This window comes from Pleurodeles waltl, chromosome 8 (genome assembly GCF_031143425.1).
Source record: "Pleurodeles waltl isolate 20211129_DDA chromosome 8, aPleWal1.hap1.20221129, whole genome shotgun sequence".
Lineage (NCBI taxonomy): Eukaryota > Metazoa > Chordata > Amphibia > Caudata > Salamandridae > Pleurodeles > Pleurodeles waltl.
Genome location: NC_090447.1, coordinates 1,515,502,746 through 1,515,525,364, shown reverse-complemented (window position 1 = coordinate 1,515,525,364; position 22,619 = coordinate 1,515,502,746). Strand labels below are relative to the sequence as shown.

Here is a 22,619-nt window from a genome sequence, read left to right as displayed (position 1 = left end):
TCACCCTCAGCGGCGCGGGGGCGGCCGGGTGCAGTGTAGAAACCAGCGTCGGGTTCGCAATGTTAGTCTATGAGAGATCTCGGGATCTCTTCAGCGCTGCAGGCAGGCAAGGGGGGGGTTCCTCGGGGAAACCTCCACTTGGGCAAGGGAGAGGGACTCCTGGGGGTCACTTCTCCAGTGAAAGTCCGGTCCTTCAGGTCCTGGGGGCTGCGGGTGCAGGGTCTCTCCCAGGTGTCGGGACTTTGGATTCAAAAGAGTCGCGGTCAGGGGAAGCCTCGGGATTCCCTCTGCAGGCGGCGCTGTGGGGGCTCAGGGGGGACAGGTTTTTGTACTCACAGTCTTAGAGTAGTCCTGGGGTCCCTCCTGAGGTGTCGGATCTCCACCAGCCGAGTCGGGGTCGCCGGGTGCAGTGTTGCAAGTCTCACGCTTCTTGCGGGGAGCTTGCAGGGTTCTTTAAAGCTGCTGGAAACAAAGTTGCAGCTTTTCTTGGAGCAGGTCCGCTGTCCTCGGGAGTTTCTTGTCTTTTCGAAGCAGGGGCAGTCCTCAGAGGATGTCGAGGTCGCTGGTCCCTTCGGAAGGCGTCGCTGGAGCAGGATCTTTGGAAGGCAGGAGACAGGCCGGTGAGTTTCTGGAGCCAAGGCAGTTGTCGTCTTCTGGTCTTCCGCTGCAGGGGTTTTCAGCTGGGCAGTCCTTCTTCTTGTAGTTGCAGGAATCTAATTTTCTAGGGTTCAGGGTAGCCCTTAAATACTAAATTTAAGGGCGTGTTTAGGTCTGGGGGGTTAGTAGCCAATGGCTACTAGCCCTGAGGGTGGGTACACCCTCTTTGTGCCTCCTCCCAAGGGGAGGGGGTCACAATCCTAACCCTATTGGGGGAATCCTCCATCTGCAAGATGGAGGATTTCTAAAAGTTAGAGTCACCTCAGCTCAGGACACCTTAGGGGCTGTCCTGACTGGCCAGTGACTCCTCCTTGTTATTCTCATTATTTTCTCCGGCCTTGCCGCCAAAAGTGGGGGCCGGGGCCGGAGGGGGCGGGCAACTCCACTAGCTGGAGTGTCCTGCGGTGCTGTGACAAAGGGGTGAGCCTTTGAGGCTCACCGCCAGGTGTTACAGCTCCTGCCTGGGGGAGGTGTTAGCATCTCCACCCAGTGCAGGCTTTGTTACTGGCCTCAGAGTGACAAAGGCACTCTCCCCATGGGGCCAGCAACATGTCTCTAGTGTGGCAGGCTGCTGGAACTAGTCAGCCTACACAGACAGTCGGTTAAGTTTCAGGGGGCACCTCTAAGGTGCCCTCTGGGGTGTATTTTACAATAAAATGTACACTGGCATCAGTGTGCATTTATTGTGCTGAGAAGTTTGATACCAAACTTCCCAGTTTTCAGTGTAGCCATTATGGTGCTGTGGAGTTCGTGTTTGACAGACTCCCAGACCATATACTCTTATGGCTACCCTGCACTTACAATGTCTAAGGTTTTGTTTAGACACTGTAGGGGTACCATGCTCATGCACTGGTACCCTCACCTATGGTATAGTGCACCCTGCCTTAGGGCTGTAAGGCCTGCTAGAGGGGTGTCTTACCTATACTGCATAGGCAGTGAGAGGCTGGCATGGCACCCTGAGGGGAGTGCCATGTCGACTTACTCGTTTTGTCCTCACTAGCACACACAAGCTGGTAAGCAGTGTGTCTGTGCTGAGTGAGAGGTCTCCAGGGTGGCATAAGACATGCTGCAGCCCTTAGAGACCTTCCTTGGCATCAGGGCCCTTGGTACTAGAAGTACCAGTTACAAGGGACTTATCTGGATGCCAGGGACTGCCAATTGTGGATACAAAAGTACAGGTTAGGGAAAGAACACTGGTGCTGGGGCCTGGTTAGCAGGCCTCAGCACACTTTCAATTGTAAACATAGCATCAGCAAAGGCAAAAAGTCAGGGGGCAACCATGCCAAGGAGGCATTTCCTTACATTTTGTTTTTCTAAAAATTTGACTAATATTAGTAAGTTTAATAAAGTGGCCATGGTCGCTATGTAAGCAGTCAATGAACTTCCACTTCACAACACACCAGTCTACAGAGATCAATCGCATTCATTAATGCCACATTCCATCACCTACAGAAGCGGTGTCTGAGAAAGCAGTAAGTCTAAGAAAATGAGAAGCATTGTGTGTACCAGTCCAGCCGACCAAAAACATAAATAGAGAAACCACTTAAGTTCCACAAAGGTTAAAAGAAAGAGAAAAGTCAAGTAAAAAGAACACAAACAAACGGAGACTAAGAAGTTCAACTGTAGTACAAAACATATATGCAAGATAGTCCAAAGTTTGTTAACCGAGAAACCTATAAAAACAGGTGGTTGATTCTACTGGGAGACTACAAAATGAAGGAAAGAATACATAAACTTTCATAACTAGAGTAGCATCAACAGTCCATCACACCCTTGTACAGTTATGTTCAGACACTTTGCAAAAGCATAAAAGTCGGGCCAGATTTACACCTCAAAGATGGATCTCAAGATAGATCAGCAAATATACATTTGAAAATCAAGTAGTGCGAAAGTGCTTTCATTTATAATAGGAAAGGGACGGCAGCAACTAGAGAAACTGTTCAATAAACAAAAGCTGAAATGTGCACTGGGAGGACTGAACCACGTATTTTTTCACACAACATTAACATGCGTATGTCAGAACAGGTTAAACAAGACACTTGCCTCCACATCGGGGTCTTTGGCAGGACTGTTTCCCTCATCCTTCGTCACTGGAATCTCCTTGGCAACAAGACTGTATGTAGTCACCACGATGTCGTACTCAGCGAGACTAAATGAGGAGGACACAAAGATGAATACGCTGGGTGTGGGGGGTGGGGGAATGGGGACAGCAGACAGTTAATTGCTAATACTTTATGGGTCACACTCTAGACTGGTATTAAATTGTGCATGGGGCCTCCCAGCAGATGAAGATAGGGTGTTAGACAATGGAGAAATGGTGCTCAAAAACTCAGTCGGCACATGTGTTGGTTACTTGAAGATCAGTGAAGCTGTGCACTCATAAGGGAAACACCCTTATCCCTAAACCTGAAAAACCATATTAATCAGACAAAAAAGTAGTATATGAGGCTCTCGTTATAACAGTATAAGTCTCACAAAATCAATATCAAATCTCTGTGTACATTTTTTGATCACATGAAACACGCACCAGTACAGTCCAGTAACATACTATCAATTAAAAGTTCATTCAGAGAGAGGAGTCTTGGTGCTTCAGTGTGGTTCGCCAGTCTGTAGTTTGTTTTCGAAATGACATCTTGCTCTTTGATGAATGCAGATATAGGGTATTCAAATACATCTCAACTTCCATGTGTACAGATGTTACATTTCCAGTGTACCTCTGCCAACACGTGTTTCGTCTTGGGGAGTAACCAAACTACTTCCTCAGGGCTGATATAATGTCAAATTCTGTATATGCTTAGAGTTTAGACGTCACATACGACGATCATCAACACTCGTACTCGCGACCCGTACACGCAGATTAGATTTTCACCGCTCGATACTGCTTATATTGATATACAGATCCCTCTCTCGTTGTTTAAAGTTTCGGTATGTTATAGTCGAGTAGTGTGACCAGCTAATACAGAGACGCGAATTGTGTTGATCATCGTATTCAACGTGTAAACTGTAAGCATATACAGGATTTGACATTATATCAGCCCTGAGGAAGTCGTTGGGTTACTCCCCAAGACGAAACACGTGTTGGCAGAGGTACACTGGAAAAGTAACATCTGTACACATGGAAGTTGAGATGTATTTGAATACCCTACATCCATCAAAGAGCAAGATGTCATTTTGAAAACAAACTACAGACTGAAGAACCAAGACGCCTCTCCTTTTCTGAATGAACTTTTAATTGATAGTATATTATTGGACTGTACTGGTGCGTGTTTCATGTGATCATAAAATGTACACAAAGATTTGATAGTGATTTTGTAAGACGTATACTGTTATAGCGAGTGCCTCATATGCTAGTTTTTCCCAGCAGATGATCCTGCTGACAAAATGGCTCAGCGAGTTACATTTAAAAAATAATAATAATAATTAAAATAAAAAAAATCATGGTTGGAATGTCGGCAAATATCCCAGCCACTGGCAATCACATGGGTTGCATTTCAGTCAATCCTATTTTGTGCCTACTGTGGCACCACAGACACCATAGTCATCATAGGCAAAACAGTCTTTGCCCTGCTCCAGCAGTAATAGTCCAGCCCAAACTACAAGGCCACAACCTTTCTGAAAGGTAGGGGAATCCCGGGCTGGTTCCAGCCTTGTCGGGGCTCATCACTGAGTGAAGTGCAGTTCGGATCCTATGTCACAGCGAGTATGGGACCCTAACCTAGGCATTCCTCATTGCAGATACGCACTCAGCTTCTGACAAAGGGCATGTCACAAGTTCATATCCAATCAGGTCCAACCCAACAATACATTCTTCAAAGGGTGGTGTATATAGAGTAGTAATAAACTGAGCAATAGTAACACTGATTCTTTATAGAGCTAAGCAACAAAGACTGAGGTCTCAAGGAGGATAAGTAAAAGTTAGCACTGCCATCATTTTCAATGGACATAACCTTAACCTGATGGGGTGATTGTAGTTATTCACGAATACATCTTCTCTTACAGGAATACTAGTATGTCCAATAGCTTTTCTCTGTCCCATACTCCCAGGAACAGTAGAATCTTGCAGATGTTTTAAGTGTCAAAGTCTATGAATCACATTTTGCTGATGAGCAATTCAGCTGCTATAAAATTGAAACTTTGTGGCTCCAACTAACGCACACTTTGGTTTACAAAGAATGAAGAGAAATAGAACACATATGGCATGAAATTTTAGAAGACGGACATTTTCATGAGCATGTCTGAGTTGAATAAAATATACACATTCATCTTCTGCTTCCACTTATGAAGATCCATAGAGACAAGAAACCGCTCCGAATTGCCACAAACTGATAATCGATTTGGCATACCCTGAATTGCAAAGCACTTTGATTAGAACAGCGCACATTATTCATGTGGAGAGTTCAGAAGTAGTTCTCCAAGTTACTTGTACAAATGCCTCATAAGGAGACAGGACTGAGGGATGTTATCTGTGCGCAAATGTAGAAACCTAAGCTGAAGGTATTCTCCAGGCCATAGTGCAATTATCTAAATTTTCTTTGCTACTGACATGAATATAACTGCTGGCAGGTAGGAGGAGGTCTAGCTGGGTAGAATTCTGACAGGGAGGAAAGCTACTTTCCTATCCCATTGTTCTACTATCAAAAAGATTACAATCAGCAACAAGATTACGATTATTTACTCTGAGCGGGCCTGCACAACCCTGTTCTGCAAGGCAAACCATCAACCTTGTCCACTTAGTCACTGCTCCTTCTCTGCATTTGCCCTCCACTTCTGGAATGCCTTACTAGAAATCTCTTAAACTTCATTAAAAGTAAAATAAAATAAAATCTTTGGGGAGGGATAAGAGAGGGGAACTGGTAGTGGGTGTAACTATATCCAGCATATCAGACGTGTCCTGCACAATGACATAAGGGGAGCTCTTCTCATTGATGTCTAACAGAAGAAGAAAGGCTGGTCTCACCAAACAGTGAAGTACACCAAGTACTGAATGCTAGACTTCCATTTGAGAATACATTTCCTCATCAGGGAGGCTGCCTCACCGTACATTTACAGAAACCTCTCATGTTTTGTTCATTAAAAAGTGTTTGAGACTTACTCTAATTTTTCTTCAATCAACCCAACACATCGAGGAGCCTAGTTTTGGGATTTGTGTCCCTAGCTGGGATAAAAAGAATCCCCAGCACCTAGGAATCTCTTTGGAGCGTGATCATTAAAAACTAACTCACCTTGCCTGATTGGACCATTAAGAAGCGAACACCCACAAATTCCTTTCCTGATTTGACCACTGAGAACTCTTTATGTCTGTGAATCCCATACCAGGCTGGACCAACAAATACCAAACTTTATCCCTTTCCTGATTGACTGCTGTAAGGAAATGCCTCCTTGGCATGGTTGCCCCCTGACTTTTTGCCTTTGCTGATGCTATGTTTACAATTGAAAGTGTGCTGAGGCCTGCTAACCAGGCCCCAGCACCAGTGTTCTTTCCCTAACCTGTACTTTTGTATCCACAATTGGCAGACCCTGGCATCCAGATAAGTCCCTTGTAACCGGTACTTCTAGTACCAAGGGACCTGATGCCAAGGAAGGTCTCTAAGGGCTGCAGCATGTCTTATGCCACCCTGGAGACCTCTCACTCAGCACAGACACACTGCTTGCCAGCTGGTGTGTGCTAGTGAGGACAAAACGAGTAAGTCGACATGGCACTCCCCTCAGGGTGCCATGCCAGCCTCTCACTGCCTATGCCGTATAGGTAAGACACCCCTCTAGCAGGCCTTACAGCCCTAAGGCAGGGTGCACTATACCATAGGTGAGGGTACCAGTGCATGAGCATGGTACCCCTACAGTGTCTAAATAAAACCTTAGACATTGTAAGTGCAGGGTAGCCATAAGAGTATATGGTCTGGGAGTCTGTCAAACACGAACTCCACAGCACCATAATGGCTACACTGAAAACTGGGAAGTTTGGTATCAAACTTCTCAGCACAATAAATGCACACTGATGCCAGTGTACATTTTATTGTAAAATACACCACAGAGGGCGCCTTAGAGGTGCCCCCTGAAACTTAACCGACTATCTGTGTAGGCTGACTAGTTTTAGCAGCCTGCCACAAACCGAGACATGTTGCTGGCCCCATGGGGAGAGTGCCTTTGTCACTCTGAGGCCAGTAACAAAGCCTGCACTGGGTGGAGATGCTAACACCTCTCCCAGGCAGGAATTGTCACACCTGGCGGTGAGCCTCAAAGGCTCCCCTCCTTTGTGCCAACCCAGCAGGACACTCCAGCTAGTGGAGTTGCCCGCCCCCTCCGGCCAGGCCCCACTTTTGGCGGCAAGGCCGGAGAAAATAATGAGAATAACAAGGAGGAGTCACTGGCCAGTCAGGACAGCCCCTAAGGTGTCCTGAGCTGAGGTGACTAACTTTTAGAAATCCTCCATCTTGCAGATGGAGGATTCCCCCAATAGGGTTAGGATTGTGACCCCCTCCCCTTGGGAGGAGGCACAAAGAGGGTGTACCCACCCTCAGGGCTAGTAGCCATTGGCTACTAACCCCCCAGACCTAAACACGCCCTTAAATTTAGTATTTAAGGGCTACCCTGAACCCTAGAAAATGAGATTCCTGCAACTACAAGAAGAAGGACTGCCTAGCTGAAAACCCCTGCAGAGGAAGACCAGAAGACGACAACTGCCTTGGCTCCAGAAACTCACCGGCCTGTCTCCTGCCTTCCAAAGATCCTGCTCCAGCGACGCCTTCCAAAGGGACCAGCGACCTCGACATCCTCGGAGGACTGCCCCTGCTTCGAAAAGACAAGAAACTCCCGAGGACAGCGGACCTGCTCCAAGAAAAGCTGCAACTTTGTTTCCAGCAGCTTTAAAGAACCCTGCAAGCTCCCCGCAAGAAGCGTGAGACTTGCAACACTGCACCCGGCGACCCCGACTCGGCTGGTGGCGATCCAACACCTCAGGAGGGACCCCAGGACTACTCCGATACTGTGAGTACCAAAACCTGTCCCCCCTGAGCCCCCACAGCGCCGCCTGCAGAGGGAATCCCGAGGCTTCCCCTGACCGCGACTCTTTGAACCTAAAGTCCCGACGCCTGGGAGAGACCCTGCACCCGCAGCCCCCAGGACCTGAAGGACCGGACTTTCACTGGAGAAGTGACCCCCAGGAGTCCCTCTCCCTTGCCCAAGTGGAGGTTTCCCCGAGGAATCCCCCCCTTGCCTGCCTGCAGCGCTGAAGAGATCCCGAGATCTCTCATAGACTAACATTGAAAACCCGACGCTTGTTTCTACACTGCACCCGGCCGCCCCCGCGCTGCTGAGGGTGAAATTTCTGTGTGGACTTGTGTCCCCCCCGGTGCCCTACAAAACCCCCCTGGTCTGCCCTCCGAAGACGCGGGTACTTACCTGCAAGCAGACCGGAACCGGGGCACCCCCTTCTCTCCATTCTAGCCTATGTGTTTTGGGCACCACTTTGAACTCTGCACCTGACCGGCCCTGAGCTGCTGGTGTGGTGACTTTGGGGTTGCTCTGAACCCCCAACGGTGGGCTACCTTGGACCAAGAACTAAGCCCTGTAAGTGTCTTACTTACCTGGTTAAACTAACAAAAACTTACCTCCCCCAGGAACTGTGAAAATTGCACTAAGTGTCCACTTTTAAAACAGCTATTTGTGAATAACTTGAAAAGTATACATGCAATTTTGATGATTTGAAGTTCCTAAAGTACTTACCTGCAATACCTTTCAAATGAGCTATTACATGTAGAATTTGAACCTGTGGTTCTTAAAATAAACTAAGAAAAGATATTTTTCTATAACAAAACCTATTGGCTGGATTTGTCTCTGAGTGTGTACACCTCATTTATTGTCTATGTGTATGTACAACAAATGCTTAACACTACTCCTTGGATAAGCCTACTGCTCGACCACACTACCACAAAATAGAGCATTAGTATTATCTCTTTTTACCACTATTTTACCTCTAAGGGGAACCCTTGGACTCTGTGCATGCTATTCCTTACTTTGAAATAGCACATACAGAGCCAACTTCCTACAACTGCTTTAAAACTTTATCACGTCTTTGATTCAGTTCCGATTTATTGAAAAGCACCCACTTCTAAAAATCCTTCCCCTGACTGGTTTAGTGAGGCTCACACAAAGGTGAGAATCCTTTTCCTGAATGAACCATTACGAAAGATCTACTCAAACACCCATTTCCAAGTTTGACCACTGACTGACAATCCTATCCTTCCTTTGGCATCTTAGAAACAGTCATGTTTGGAAATCCCTTAATCAATGGCAGGTGAAGCATAACCAGGACTGAAATAGTTTCTCCAGTCGGGCAATTGATACGCACTCACGTTTGACTCTCTCTCTCCCGGTTGGGCCCATGGAAGAGATAGACTCGCACTTTACTACTGCTCACACGCTTCTCCACTTCCTTCTTCCAGTGATGGATCAGGGATGCTGGGCAGATAATCAATGTTCCACGAGAGGGCACAATTGAAGAATCTGAAGACATTTTAAAAGACAGAATGTTACTGTGTGCAGCAGCAATACCTATACACCCCCCTGCCCCTTTTACATGTGTATCGTGAAAAATAACATCTTGTCAACTGGAAGAGATAACAGTCAGGAAACTGAGTCAAAGCTCCTTTAGGCAGACTAAGGCAGAAGGGATGAAATGATAGACACTAAACATTTTAGGAGTGAGTTGTGTGTGGACAACTCAGCAGCCATGAATTCAAATTTCCTCCCCAGAGTAGAACTTTGTTTCCTGCACTGAAAAACATCATTCAAAAACTTCGATTTCTGTTTGGGAGAATGTGTGGTATTACAACCTTTACCCTCTGGAGACAATCTTATTAAAGACCAGCAAATGAATCCTGTATCCCAGATTTTTATGACATTTGGTATAGCGGTGTGGTCACTTTAAAGGCTGAGGAGAGACAAATCAACTCTTAACTGGTTTTATGATATGTCAGACATTTTTTATTGTGTCAAATTGGATCTTATCAGGATGTTTTCCCAGTTTTGAAGACCAACTTGATTATGCAATTTAAAAAAAAAAAAAGAAAAAAAAATTCGATGGAAGCACCTCTGGTGTTCCCTTGTGACATTGTTGTACTTCCCCCGGATGTTCCCGCGTTGGTTTGCCATCTTCAGTTTTTTTTTTCCTTTTTAACATCTTCTTGGATGAAGTGGGTTTGACACTTGGGAATCCCCCAAAAAATTCTTCAAGCTTCAAAACTACACCTACAGGTAAGAAACTTTGTTTTGCAGTGTGAATCTTATCTGGATTTACATGCTGTGGATTGATTTTATAGCGATTTTCTTACAGTGGTGACTGGGTTGAAGATGGGCACTGATTTGTGAATAGATGCTTTAGCACCTTTTGTCCCACTTGCGCTTCTGTTTATCTTAATATCAAATACAATAATGTTTAGTAAACGGGTGCACAGATGACCACGTTGCTGCCATGCAAATTTCCTGTAAAGGGGTACTAGCTAGAAAGGCAATGGTTGCCCCCCTTTTTTTTTACCCCCTGTGTAGAGTAAAGCTCTCTGTGCTTTTGTTAATGCCTCCCCTGCATAGGAGTGAAAGGTTTCGTCCTTTCAATGTAGTACATAATGGCACGTCTTGCGTCCAATTTATGAAACTTAATTTTAGCATACACCTTTGTATCTTGAAAGAAACTTGGAATTTGAATAGATTAATGTGAAACCATGAAACCACCTTTGGAATGAACTGTGGATCTGTTCCCATAACAATTCTGTCCTGGATTTGCAAATGGGGCTCTTGTATTTGAGGGCCTGTAACTCTCTAACCCTGTGTAATGAAGTAATAGCAACCAAGAAAGCAGTCTTTAAAGTTAGCATCTGTAAAGTAGTTTTAATCAATGGTTCAAAGTGTTTTTTTTTTTTTAAAGGAGTTGTGAGAGAACTAAATTGAGTTTCCATATGGGTGATGGTATCAATCCTGGTGGTGCTAACCTCTCTGCACCCTCCAAGAATCTTATCACCGGTGCTGTGGAAAAAAAATAAAACTTCTCCCAGTTTGTCCTCTTGTATAAGCCACTATTGCTGCCAGATGAATCTTTAATGAGGACTAGGTAAGACCTTCTTGTAAAAGAGTTAAATATTCTAAAATGATTCTTGGCATTGTGACTTTCTTGAATAGCTTATTTTTAGCACACAAAAGTGAGACTTTGACATTTTGCCATATAACATTTTCTTTTTATTAGTCTCCTTGCCTCTTAGTACAACCATTGTATGTTCTGCTAACTTTATATGAATGAATTCTAAGTCTTCAGGAGTCAAGCCGCTAAATTGAAATAATCTGGTTCTGGGTGTAACACTGTTTTCCTTTCCACTGTTAGTAGATCCTATCTTTTTGGAAGTCTTTGCATCTTCCTTGAGAAAGTTGAACTATCTTGGAGTACCATGTTTGTTATGGTCATTGCGATGCAATTAAAATTATGGTCATGCAACTTCTCTTGCATTTGTTGATTACTTTGTGCAACAGAGGGATTGGAGGAAAGTGTACGCAAATGTCCCTAACCAGTAGATGTAATGCTTGAATCGCCATGTTCTTTTGTATTGCCCATCTCCAGATTTTTTTGAGCCATCTTTGAGAAGGGTGGAGATTGAGTCCCCACCCCGTGTTTGTTGATGTTGTATTGGCTGTCCGAATATGGTCTTCCCCCGTAAATGTCTTTGGAAAGCTTTCAAAGCCAGAAAAGACATCTAATTTCAGGATGCTGATGTGTTGTACCGCATCCAGATCCCCCCTATTTTCAGGGAACCTAAATGTGCTCCGCATACTATATGTGATGCGTCTGTGGTTATTGTCACTGACTGCATTAGTTGCAGAAAAAGCCTTCCTTGTGAAATATTTTCCCTGTTGAACCATGCTATTTCCTCCTCACTCCCCGTTGCTTGTGACGATTGATTTCGGAGTCACTCCTGGATTGGACTCATATGCAGCCTCCCATTCGGATTCAAGAGAACGAATGATGCCATCTTTCTCAATAACATCTCCACAGTCCTTCCGATCAGTGCTTGCCCTTCCAGTAAAGGAGCGTTTCCCCTAGAAGGGATCGAGTTATTTTCTTGTTGGGAGATGCCTTCCCTTGAATAGAGTTTAGTCTTACCCCCAAGAATATCTTTGTCATGCCCTGGTTCTGGAGATGATTTCTCTATGTTTAATGAGAAACCTAGAGTGTACAGTGAGTTAATGACCATCCAAATGTCACGTTTGCATTTCTGGTAAGAGTGTGCTATCACTAGCCAGTCGTCGAGGTAAGGATATACATGTATACCCACTCTTCTGAGATGTGCCGCTGCTGCTAGACACTTTGAGAATACTCTTGGTGCAGACTTTATTCCTAAGGCTAGCACTATGAATTGATAATCTTGTTTACAACAAACCTTAGATATTTGTGGTGCTTTGCATTCATTGGGATATGCAAGTAGGCAGCCTTTAAGTCCATGGTTGCCATATAATCTCCTTTGTTTGCAATTTTAGAACAACTTCCTGCTGAACGATCTTTAACTTGTGTCTTTATGAACATTGTTGATAAACCCAAGATATAGGACTAGGCGCAGAGGCACATCTACCTTTGGAATTAGAAATATGGTGAATAATTTCCCTTGTTGATTTCTTGCTTTGGTACCAATTCTATTACTTGTTTGACTAACAGTTTGTCGACCTCTTTGAGAAGTCAGTTTGTTTCCTCCTCTGACTGAGTCTATTTCCTTGGTCCCCCTTGTTCGTGGGTATTTGACTAATTCTATGCAATACCCCAACTCTATTGTGTTTAAAACCCATTTATCTGACGTTATTTTCCTCCACTCCTGAGAAATATTTGCCATTACCCACTAGCCGGTGTGTGGTGACGGTATTTTGATGTTTACTGTTTTCTTTTACAGATGGTATATCTGATATTGTTATGGCTGTAATGAAGTCATTTGTCTGCAGGAGCTGAACATCCTCCAACTGGTTGCTCTGTTCCTCTGGCTTGTCCTTAAAGAAACTTCTCCCTTGTCGCTGGTACTGCCAGTTTCGTTGTGAGAAAGCGGCTTGTGTGCCACTGTTGAAGTCTTGATGTGAGCTCCCCGACTGGAAGTACCTTTAACGTATGCAATATCCTTTGAAGAGAACTATTTATTTTCAGCCCTCGCTGTGACTGACCTACAAGTAGCTAGTTCTTTAAAAGCTTCCCTGCCCTGATCAAGAATACTTGGAAGCATTGGCAGATAATGATTCCTTGGTGGACTTGGCAGCAGAGTTTCCAAGAGGAAACATGTCTGGGGTTTATCCTCTTCCAATTGTACATTAAATTTGTCTGCCGCATTTTTAATGACAATGTTGTACATGCCAATAACATCTGGGGTGAGGGTTTGGATGGAAAGGTTTCTACATCCACTTCAGGCGAATCCCCCTCCAACTCATCCCATTGAGTTTCCACATATTTTCCCTCTTCTGAAGGTTGAAACATACCTTGATCTTCTTGCTCCTCAGAGAAGAGTTCCTCCTCTTACTCTTCCTCTTGAGGCTCTGGTGTGTGAGGGGGGTGAGTTTTCTCAACTTCTGCCTCCGGAAACTCCTTAGTCACCAAAATCTTTTGAGGGATCTTGAATCCCTTCAGACTGTCAAATTATTTTTTCTTTTGTATTAGAGCTGCCATTTCGGCTCAGAGCCTTTTCCTCCTCTTTTCAATTTCAAAGGCCCGGTCATCGGGACTGGTTGACAAGTGTTTTCTCTTTGACGTTTCAAATTTCCGTCGTCGTCTGTTCTGACTTGGAGCTTCGCTGGCCCAATTGAGAGTCGTGGCCTTTTGATGAAGAAATGCTTTAGCTCTTCCATCCTTCGACGAAATGTTTTTTGGGGGGGGGTTTTTCTCCACCGGAAGCCCGCCTCGAGGGCTCCATGGGACTCCCTTTTTTTGGGGGCATGCCTGCAGCCGGCAAGTGTTTCGAGGCAGAGGCTTCCTTTTGTCCCTGCAAGTCAGATTTATTTGACTTGGTTGTCTTAGGAGGTAAGGGAATCCCTAGTCTCCACTATCAGCTCTTATTTGGCACCTCTTCTTCGACATCAATGATAGCCCAATCGCCCTCTAAAGTTTCTTCTTTGGCTCCCTCTGCAACCTTTTCATCCTCGTCACTAAAAAAGTCCCAGCTCTTGAAGGGACGGTTTTGATCTTTGGCCTTGGAAAGCGTGGTGAGCCACCCTTTGCCTCTTTCGCACCCTCAGGGTCTTCGGCACAAACACAGAGCAGGCGTTACAATCTTCATTCCGGTAGTCGACAGGAAAATAAAGATTACACACTGGATGCTTTTCTTTCTCAGTGTATTTGTGAAGGCAGTTCTTGCAAAATTGGAACTGCATTTTCGCCATCACACCACGCTCCAGACCAAACAGCAGAAAAAAGAATCTGAAGATGGCAAACTAAGGTGGGAACATCCGGAGGAAGTACGACAATGCCCCTTGTGTTGCCCACCAAACAAAGGTAGAAAAAGACAGAATAAAAATGTGGTAAAATAGAAAATTCCGGACCCAACCACTAGATAGCAGAATGCTGCACAGCATGTGTAGAAAGCTGGCTCTGTATATACGGTATCAAAATGAGATAGTATGCACAGAGTCCAGGGGTTCCCCAGAGGCTTGACAGAGGCTGAAATAGATAATACTAATGCTCTATTTGTGGTAGTGTGGTCGAGCAGTTAGGCTTATCAGAGGGTAGTGTTAAGCATTTGTTGTACACACACAAGCAACAGAAGAAACTCAATGACTTAACTCCAAACCAATAGGATTTTATGTAGAAAAATATGTTTTGTTAATTTATTTCTAGAACCACAAGATTCAGTTTGCAGTTAAGTACATAAAATAAAAAGTACTTTGCATTTATATGATCAGGACTTTGAATAGAATCGACAATGTATACAGTTACTTAAAATGGCAAAAAGCTATTTTAAAAGTGGACACACTGCAATTTTCAAAAGTTCCTGGAGGAAGAAAAGATAGTACAGTTTTGCAGGTAAGTATATAACTTACAGTTATTATCTCAGGGGTTTAGGTGGTCCGTCGTTGTGGGTTCATGTTAACCTCAAACACCCACCACCAGCAACACGGGCCGTTCGGATGCAGAGGTCAAAGAGGAACCAAATTAAAGGAGGCTCCTATGGAGACCGGAAGGCAGACCCCAGGGGTGGGGGATTCAAGAGAGCACTGGTGAAGTCCCAAGCAGGCACCAAACACACACCCTCAGCGGCACTAGGGCGGCAGGTGCAGACAGAGCGATGGGTTTTCAATGCAACTCTATGAGGGGACCCCTGGGGTTACTGAGGCTGCAGACAAGGTCCAGGGGGCCTTCTCAGGCAAAACGCCAGCTGGGCAGGGAGGAGGGCCGCCTAGTGGTTGATGCTGCACCAGGGGTCTGTTTCTCTAAGGCCTGGGGGCTGCGCATGCAGTGGTTAAGGTGTTGGTTATCTTCGTCTGGAGCTCGCGGTCGGGGGGGGGGGGTCCTCGGGATTCCCTCTGTGGGCATCGTCATGGAGTGGTCAACCCAGGGTGGCCACAATCACCTGGGGACCCTCTCTTGCTGGGTGGACCACCTGGACATGGGCCGTGGGTGTCCGGTGCACAGGGGTCAGGAATCTGGAGTGAGGTGAGAGTCCTTGGTTATAGGTTTCTTCAGACAGAGCTGCTGTCCTCTGGAGTTCTTGGTCCTTGTGTGCAGGGCAGTTCTCTGGACTTGAGAGGCTGCTGGACCAGCTGAATGCATCACTGGTCTTTTTGCAAGGTTCTTTGAAGCAGGAGACAGGCAGGTACGGCTGGGTCCAAAGAAGTTGTAGTCTTCCTTCTTCTCTGCTGGGGGGTTTCAGCTTAGCAATCCTCCTCCTTGTAGGACGCCAGGAATATGGAGAATTGTGTTCAGGGAGGCCTATAAATCCTAGATTTAAGGGCGTTTTAGGGGTCAGAGGGCAGTAGCCAATGGCTATTGTCCCCGATGGTGGCTACACCCTCCTTGTGTCTGCTCCCTTTGGGGAGGGGGGGCACATTCCTATCTCTATTTATCCCTGTCCTCCAAACCAAGATGGAAGATTCTGCAGGGATGTGGTCACCTCAGCACTGGACACCTTACGGGTGGTCCTGGCTGGAGGGTCACTCCTCCCTGTGTTCTTTAATTTTCCCCACCCAACTTGCTGCCAAAATGGAGGGGAGAGGGGGGGGGGGGGGGGGGGGGGGGGGGGGGGTTGTTCTTCTCCACTAGCTGGAGAGCCCTGGGGCACTGTAACCCGAGGCTTGAGTCTTTGATGCCCACCGCCAGGTGTTACAGTTCCTGCAGGGGGAGGTGTAAAGCACCTCCACCCAGGACAGGCTTTGTTTCCTACCACAGAGTGCACAAAAGGCACTCACCCCATGTGGTCTGAAAATTGTCTGAAAGTGGCAGGCTGGCACAGACCGGTCAGTCCTACAGTAGCAGTATGACCTTTCAATAAATCCCACACTGGCATCAGCGTGGGTTTATTGTGCTGAGAAGTTGGACACCAAACCTCCCAGCATTCAGTGACACCATTATAGTGCTGTAGAGTTCGTAATGACAAACTCCCAGACCATATATTCAATATGGCTACACTGCACTTACAATGTCTAAGAATGGACTGACACTGTAGGGGCATATTGTTAATGCGTCTACACCCTCACCTGTGGTATAGTGCACCCTGCCTTAAGGCTGTAGGGCCTTTTAGAGGGGTGACTTACCTATGCCACAGGCAGTGAGAGGTGGGAATGGCACTCTGAGAGGGGTGTCATGTCGACTTGGTCTTTTTCTCCCCACCAGCACACACAAGCTGTCAGCCAGTGTGTATGTGCTGAGTGAGGGGTCCCCTAGGGTGGCTTAATACATGCTGCAGTCCTTGGGGACCCTTTCTTGCCACAGGGCCCTTGGTACCAGGGGGACCTTTTACAAGGGACTTATCTGTGTGCCAGGGCTGTGTCAATTGTGGAAACAAAAAGGTACAGTTTTAGGGGAAGAACACTGGTGCTGCCGCCTGGTTAGAAGGGTCCCAGCACACTTTCAAAGTTGGCATCAACACTAGGCAAAAAGTGGGAGGTAACCATGCCGACAGTGGCACTTTCCTACAGCATGTGAATCCAGAAAAGATTTGCACTACAAAACTCCAACTTCCTTGGATGGCTAAAGGCAGAGGGACCAATATTTACTGTGTATGTGGCATACAGCTGTCATGTGGTTACTTTCTTTGACTTATTGACCAAGCACAAAAACTGAACAGCTTATCACCACGATATCCAGAAAAACAACTCACAGAAACTCCCTTTTAAAAATACAGATATTCCCATTTAAAGGCTGGATATTATTTATCCATGGCACAGGTTTCTTGTTATAAAACAAACTATACTTTTAACCATGGCACAGGTTTCTTGTTATACAACAAACTGTACTAGAAACCAGTTTGGGAGCTCAAACTGCTGAGGGAGTTCATCCTAGTAAAGTTGTGAGGGAGGCCTACACATGGGCATTGACCCTCCACGCTCTACTGGGAACAAAACTACAAATGGTTATTAAATCAGCTCCTTTTCCTCTACCATGGGTTAAACATGTGAGGTTCTTTAGTTCACACCAATCCCACAAGATATTCCTTGGAAGGCATAAACAACGGATGGGACATTATCACTGAGGTTCATGCTATGTTCGTTCTCCCACTTGAGCTAGCAAGGAAGTTTGTTTGATGTGTGATATTATGGTGGTAAAACTAACTGCAACTCTGTGCAAGTTCTAAGCCCCCCTCGCACAGGTATATACAGGTATGACAATGCAAAAGGTGAAAAGCAGAATGCAAGACCATGTACTGAAACAATCAACTTTGTTTTTCACTATGAACCACGCAAAGACTTCACTTAGACCTTACTCCAACAGTTTGGAGAGAAAAAAACAGATTTGCAAAAAAAAAAAAAAAAGTCTGGCATTGACTGCTAGCCTTTTGACTTTGTCAACACTTGCCTTCTTATGGTTTTTGGAGAGCTGCTGTGCCCTGAGATAAAAAATAAAATAAAAAAAACTGTCCAACACAAAAATATTTTCTTGACCTCAAAAAGTACAGTCCTTGGCACTGAAGAGAACTGCTTTGCATGAGGATGTGCTCCCGTTAGAGGGCAAATTGACACGATTGACAGACCAATGGATAAAGATGGTCGGTAGAAACCCCCAATAATTAAATATGTTATACTTCTAATTTCAGTAAAATCATACAGTCTTGGCTACTGCTAGACCTAAAAATCATATCACTGGATTTTCTCACAAAAAACAGACAAGGAGGCATGAAATGACGCTCTTGAGCTTAGCACCAGGGGTTACATTTTGTATGATTCTGGCATCATCTTAAGAGTTTTAATATTAATACAGTGCCACTTAAAGCTTTCTTTACCAATATAACATGTATGCGTTTTTCGCTCCTATAATCGTCCTTTACTTTCTGGTGTAGCTATGTTGACACCGACTGCTTTACAAATGTACAAAGAGCCAATCACAAAAGGAGGGGTGGAGTACACAGCCTAGCATACCGTTTCCAATGGGGCTGATCCAAGACCAAACTGCAAGGCTGCTGAATCAATGCAGCCATTGACAAACTCCATACAATAGTGAATTGAATTATATTGACCGGGACGGTATTTATAGGACAGCGCCCTGGTTTCTTTTTAGTTGTGCCTGGTAGATCTTGTACACCAAACCCTTTCTAGAGTTTTTCTCTGCTGATATTTCAAACGTTCATCAATATATTATATTGTAATTCTGATTATTTACAAGAAAACTTATTTTATACTCCTCCAGGAGATTATTCAAGTGAGCCTAGTTTATAGACAGCAACTCTTTACGAAGCATGGGTACACATGCGGACTAGGCTCTATCCAACCTGGCACTGTGTTGCCAGGTTGGAGAGAGCAGGCAGACGCTCCCACTCTACCTTGGAGCACCCTGACTGGGTGCTCTGACCAATCCGAACCCTGCCAGCAGCATGACAGCAGCGTTCCGATGGGCCGCAGGGCAGACTGGGAGCCTGGGCCTACAGCTTAAGTGAAGGCTAGAGGAGCGGCGCGGTGGTGACGATTCATCTAAGTTTTTTTTGTTTTGTTTTTTAAATTAATCTCCCCCCAAACTGCATGTAATATTTGTAAGTCACCCCTACAGCAGGCCTTACAGCCTTAAGGGAGGGTGCATTATATTACATGTGTGGACATATCTGCAAGAGCAGATATGCCCCTGCTAGTAAGACATAAGTGAAAAAGGAAGCCATTTTAAATACATTTGCTGGACACTGGTCAATACGAGTTTCCCCAGCTCCATGATGGCTTCACTAAAACTAGGGATGTTTGGTATCAAACATCTTATGTTAATAAACCCTCACTGATTCCAGTGATGGATGTATTAATACATGCACCCACTGGGCACCTTAGAGGTGCCTCCTGAAAACCTATCAACTACCGGTATGCTGACTAGTTCTAGCCAGCCTGCCACCAATAAACAAGTTTGATCACCAAGGACGAGAGAGTCTTTGCTCCCAGAGTTTAAGAAGAATGCCTGCTCTGGCAGGGATGTTGCACACCCCTCCCAACAGGAAGAACTGCAAATCTGCATCCAAGGCAGGAGGCTTTAAGGAAGCCCACGGCCTTTGGTATGCAGATCTGGTTTCCCTCAAGAGATGCCGACCCTCTGCCCCCACCCCAGGGCACATTTGGCATGGAGACAGGTGGGAAAAATAGCTATGCAGGAGGTGTGTTGCACTTGCAGGATAAACACACCCCTAATGTGACCAGCCTGAAATGAACTCAGCCTTAGGAATTCCACCAACTTGTGTGTGGTGGAATTAGAAGTTCTGGGACAGGGTGATGCCCACTTGGCCCATCACTCCCCTTAACTCCCTCTAAAGTGAGTATTTAAGGAACCACTATTAGGAAAACAGATCTTTGCTGGAAACAAAAGAAGGAATGCACAAAGAAGACTTCTGACCCAAGAACAGAGGAGCACGACTAACTTAGCACTAACCTGGCCAGCCTGCCGCACACGACCCTTGAAGAGCAGCTGACCTGTCATGCCGCTGTACAGCTTCCAAGAAACCGTGAGAGGTGCTCGTGCTTCGCAAAGCACTATGAACTCCTCCCTTGAAACAGAGCCAGGACTATAGTGTTTGGAGTCCATGATGTCAGCACCACCACTTAACCAAAGTCTCGATGCTGACCCCACCCAGAAGCTCCCTACACCTATACATGGGGTACTGGACCCCTTGCAGCAACCAAGACTTGCGGGTGGTCAGATATGGATTCCAACAGCACCAAAGCAGACCTACCATCGTGGGATGTCAGGATCCACAAGGCCATTCAGGAGAGTGGCCCCACTGCCCCTTTTCCCCCTCTTAGACCCAGAGCAAGTCCCTGACCACTATGACCCAACGCCTCAAAGCACCTCTGAACACGAGTCCCGCAGCCGAAGGGATTAGACTGTGCCCACGGGGTCATGAGACCCACTGGAGCAGAGTTCAAACCTGGGTTTGGCCAGACTGTACCTCCAGTCGCCCCTGCAGCCTCTTTCTGCAGACCCTTTCCACAAGTGACTAACCACAGCACCGGACACAATGCCATAAAACGCCACAGCACTTGAGCCTCACAGTCCGAGGAGAAGTGGACCAATGTTGTCCCCACGTGCCAGAGGACCTTAAGGGTTGGGCTGCCTCTTCCCCCACCCCCCTATTCCCCATGGGTTCCCCCAGACTGATCTTCCAGTCCCAGCAACTTCCCAACTGGATCATTTCCCATTGAAGTGAATGGGACAACTAATGACTTAAAACACCTCTGCACCCGGATGCCTCAGAGCCTCCCGAGGTGACCTGTTTGTGTGGCCTTGGACCCTGCCACCTAATCACGTTAAGTTCTGGAGAACAGTCCTGTAAGTTGCTGCAAAGTGTCTAAATGCAGTATATGTTTTTCTCGCACAGGATAACATTACGGCACCCAAAAACTGCACTGTCCACTTTTGAAAACTCTAAAAAAAAATGTATCTCGAAAATGTACTCACCTGATTCCGGTAATTGTGGTATTTAAATGTATATAAAAAGTATGTGTTATTTGTATAAATTGGTGTTGTATTTATTTATTGAGTGTCTCTCTTCCAGCATGAGTGTATGCCTTACATGCTTAGCACTACCCAGTTGCAGCTCGTGGGTGTAATGGAGTGATAGAGATATATATAGAGATATAGAAATATATAGAGATATAGAAATATATAGAGATATAGAAATATATAGAGATATAGAAATATATAGAGATATAGAAATATATAGAGATATAGAAATATATAGAGATATAGATAGATATAGAAATATATATAGATATATATAGATATATATATATATGTGTATGTATGTATGTATGTATCTCAATAACACTTACCAACTCCGCTGCACCTCTCCTCTCCCTCGTCGTCACCACAGGCACAGGCTCCCAAGCCTGCCATGCGCCAATCCGGACGCTGCTCAGAGCAGCCTCAGGATTCGTTGGGAGAACCCAGCCAGGGTGCTCCCAGGCAGACAGCCTATTGCGCATGTGTATTTGGCCGCCCCAAGACGGCTGGCCAAACATGCGCTCTGAGGGGAGTGCACTGTGCACTCCCCTCACTGCTTGTGACCGTAATGCCCCGCCCCTTTCGCAAGGAAAGGATAATAAACATGGTTTATTATCCTTTTCTTGGGAAAGGAATTACAGCGGTTGCTGCTGGCGGGGGCCACGCCCCCATGCCCTAGCAGAGGAGCCTCCACTGGCACTACCCCCTGATATGCCCAACTGTTGACCACACTACCACAGAAGAAAGAATTTGGGGTGTCATTTGTGCCTCCAATTCCTCTGGGGTTTGCTTTGACTCCTGGTACAGTGTGCCTCATTTTGGTCCACTGTATAGCCAGTTTCCTACAAATACCATAATTCAATACACGGTTGTGAGAACTTCAGAATGACAAAAATTCAGACTTTAATTTGATTTTGTAGCAATATCTTGACCCACACCTGGTGACTGGGCACTTTATGGAGCTGAAATATAGTACAAATTAATAGAAGGAGAACAGTCTTAATTTATGCATTAACAGAAGTCAAATAATGTAGTTGATCACATAACAAGCTAAGATTTATGGCGCTATAATCAGAAAGATTTTGGTCATGAGCAAATGTTTCTCAGAGGATGTTGAGAGGGTTTCTCAACATCGATGTCTCTATAACCCATATTTTATTTTCCAGGGAAGTAATCTAGGGAATTAGGAGAGTTCTGGATTAAGACCTTGTTCTACTAGAACATGTACACTGGAGGTGCTCTTTTAGGCAAATTTTCAGATCTTTCACAGCCATGAGTTAAGTGCTTTACTGAAAGACTATTTAGAACCAAGTGATGGAGGGTATTAACTGGAGCAGGACATCGTTACCGTTCTTGGAGATCCAGGCCTCTAGTTTCTTGTCTTCTTTTTCTTTAACCTTCTGCTGTTTCTTCTGGGCCAGGATGAGCGCAATCATAGTTAAAGTTTTCCCCAGTCCCATGTCATCAGCTGTGAAAAAAAGTGAATGCAAATGAAAGAGGAAAAAGCAGTACTGTGACAAAGAAGAAAGGAAAGTATTAGGCAATAAAATGTTTATATGAGGAAAATGAAAATAGTATGGCCAGCAGTCTACAAGATGTAATCATTGAATGGACAACGGATACAGAACAGATGTTATTTACCAGTTACCTGAATTTTGTGGCCTCTAATAGACTCATAGGTTTGCCCACTTCTGGAGCAAAGGGGCTTAGATCCGGAATGGTCTGTAAGACGTAGGAAACAATTCATTCCAGGAAAAAAAAAAAAAAAAAAAAAAAAAAAAAAAAAAATCACAAAAATGTAATTCCAAACAAACTAGAAAAGTGAAGGGTGTTT

General features: G+C 45.3%; 1 protein-coding gene across 2 annotated transcripts in view; it reads right to left on the bottom strand.

Annotated features, from left to right (window-relative positions):
- The window catches only part of TTF2 (transcription termination factor 2), a 175,292-nt gene that overhangs the window by 89,409 nt on the left and 63,264 nt on the right, over positions 1 to 22,619 (bottom strand). For both annotated transcript variants that reach the window (XM_069202809.1, XM_069202807.1), the window contains exons 11-13: positions 22,134 to 22,253; positions 9,009 to 9,159; positions 2,701 to 2,806 (exon numbers count right to left, since the gene is read on the bottom strand). In XM_069202809.1, coding sequence (XP_069058910.1) covers positions 2,701 to 2,806; positions 9,009 to 9,159; positions 22,134 to 22,253 — 377 coding nt within the window. The remainder of the gene's footprint in view (positions 1 to 2,700; positions 2,807 to 9,008; positions 9,160 to 22,133; positions 22,254 to 22,619) is intronic.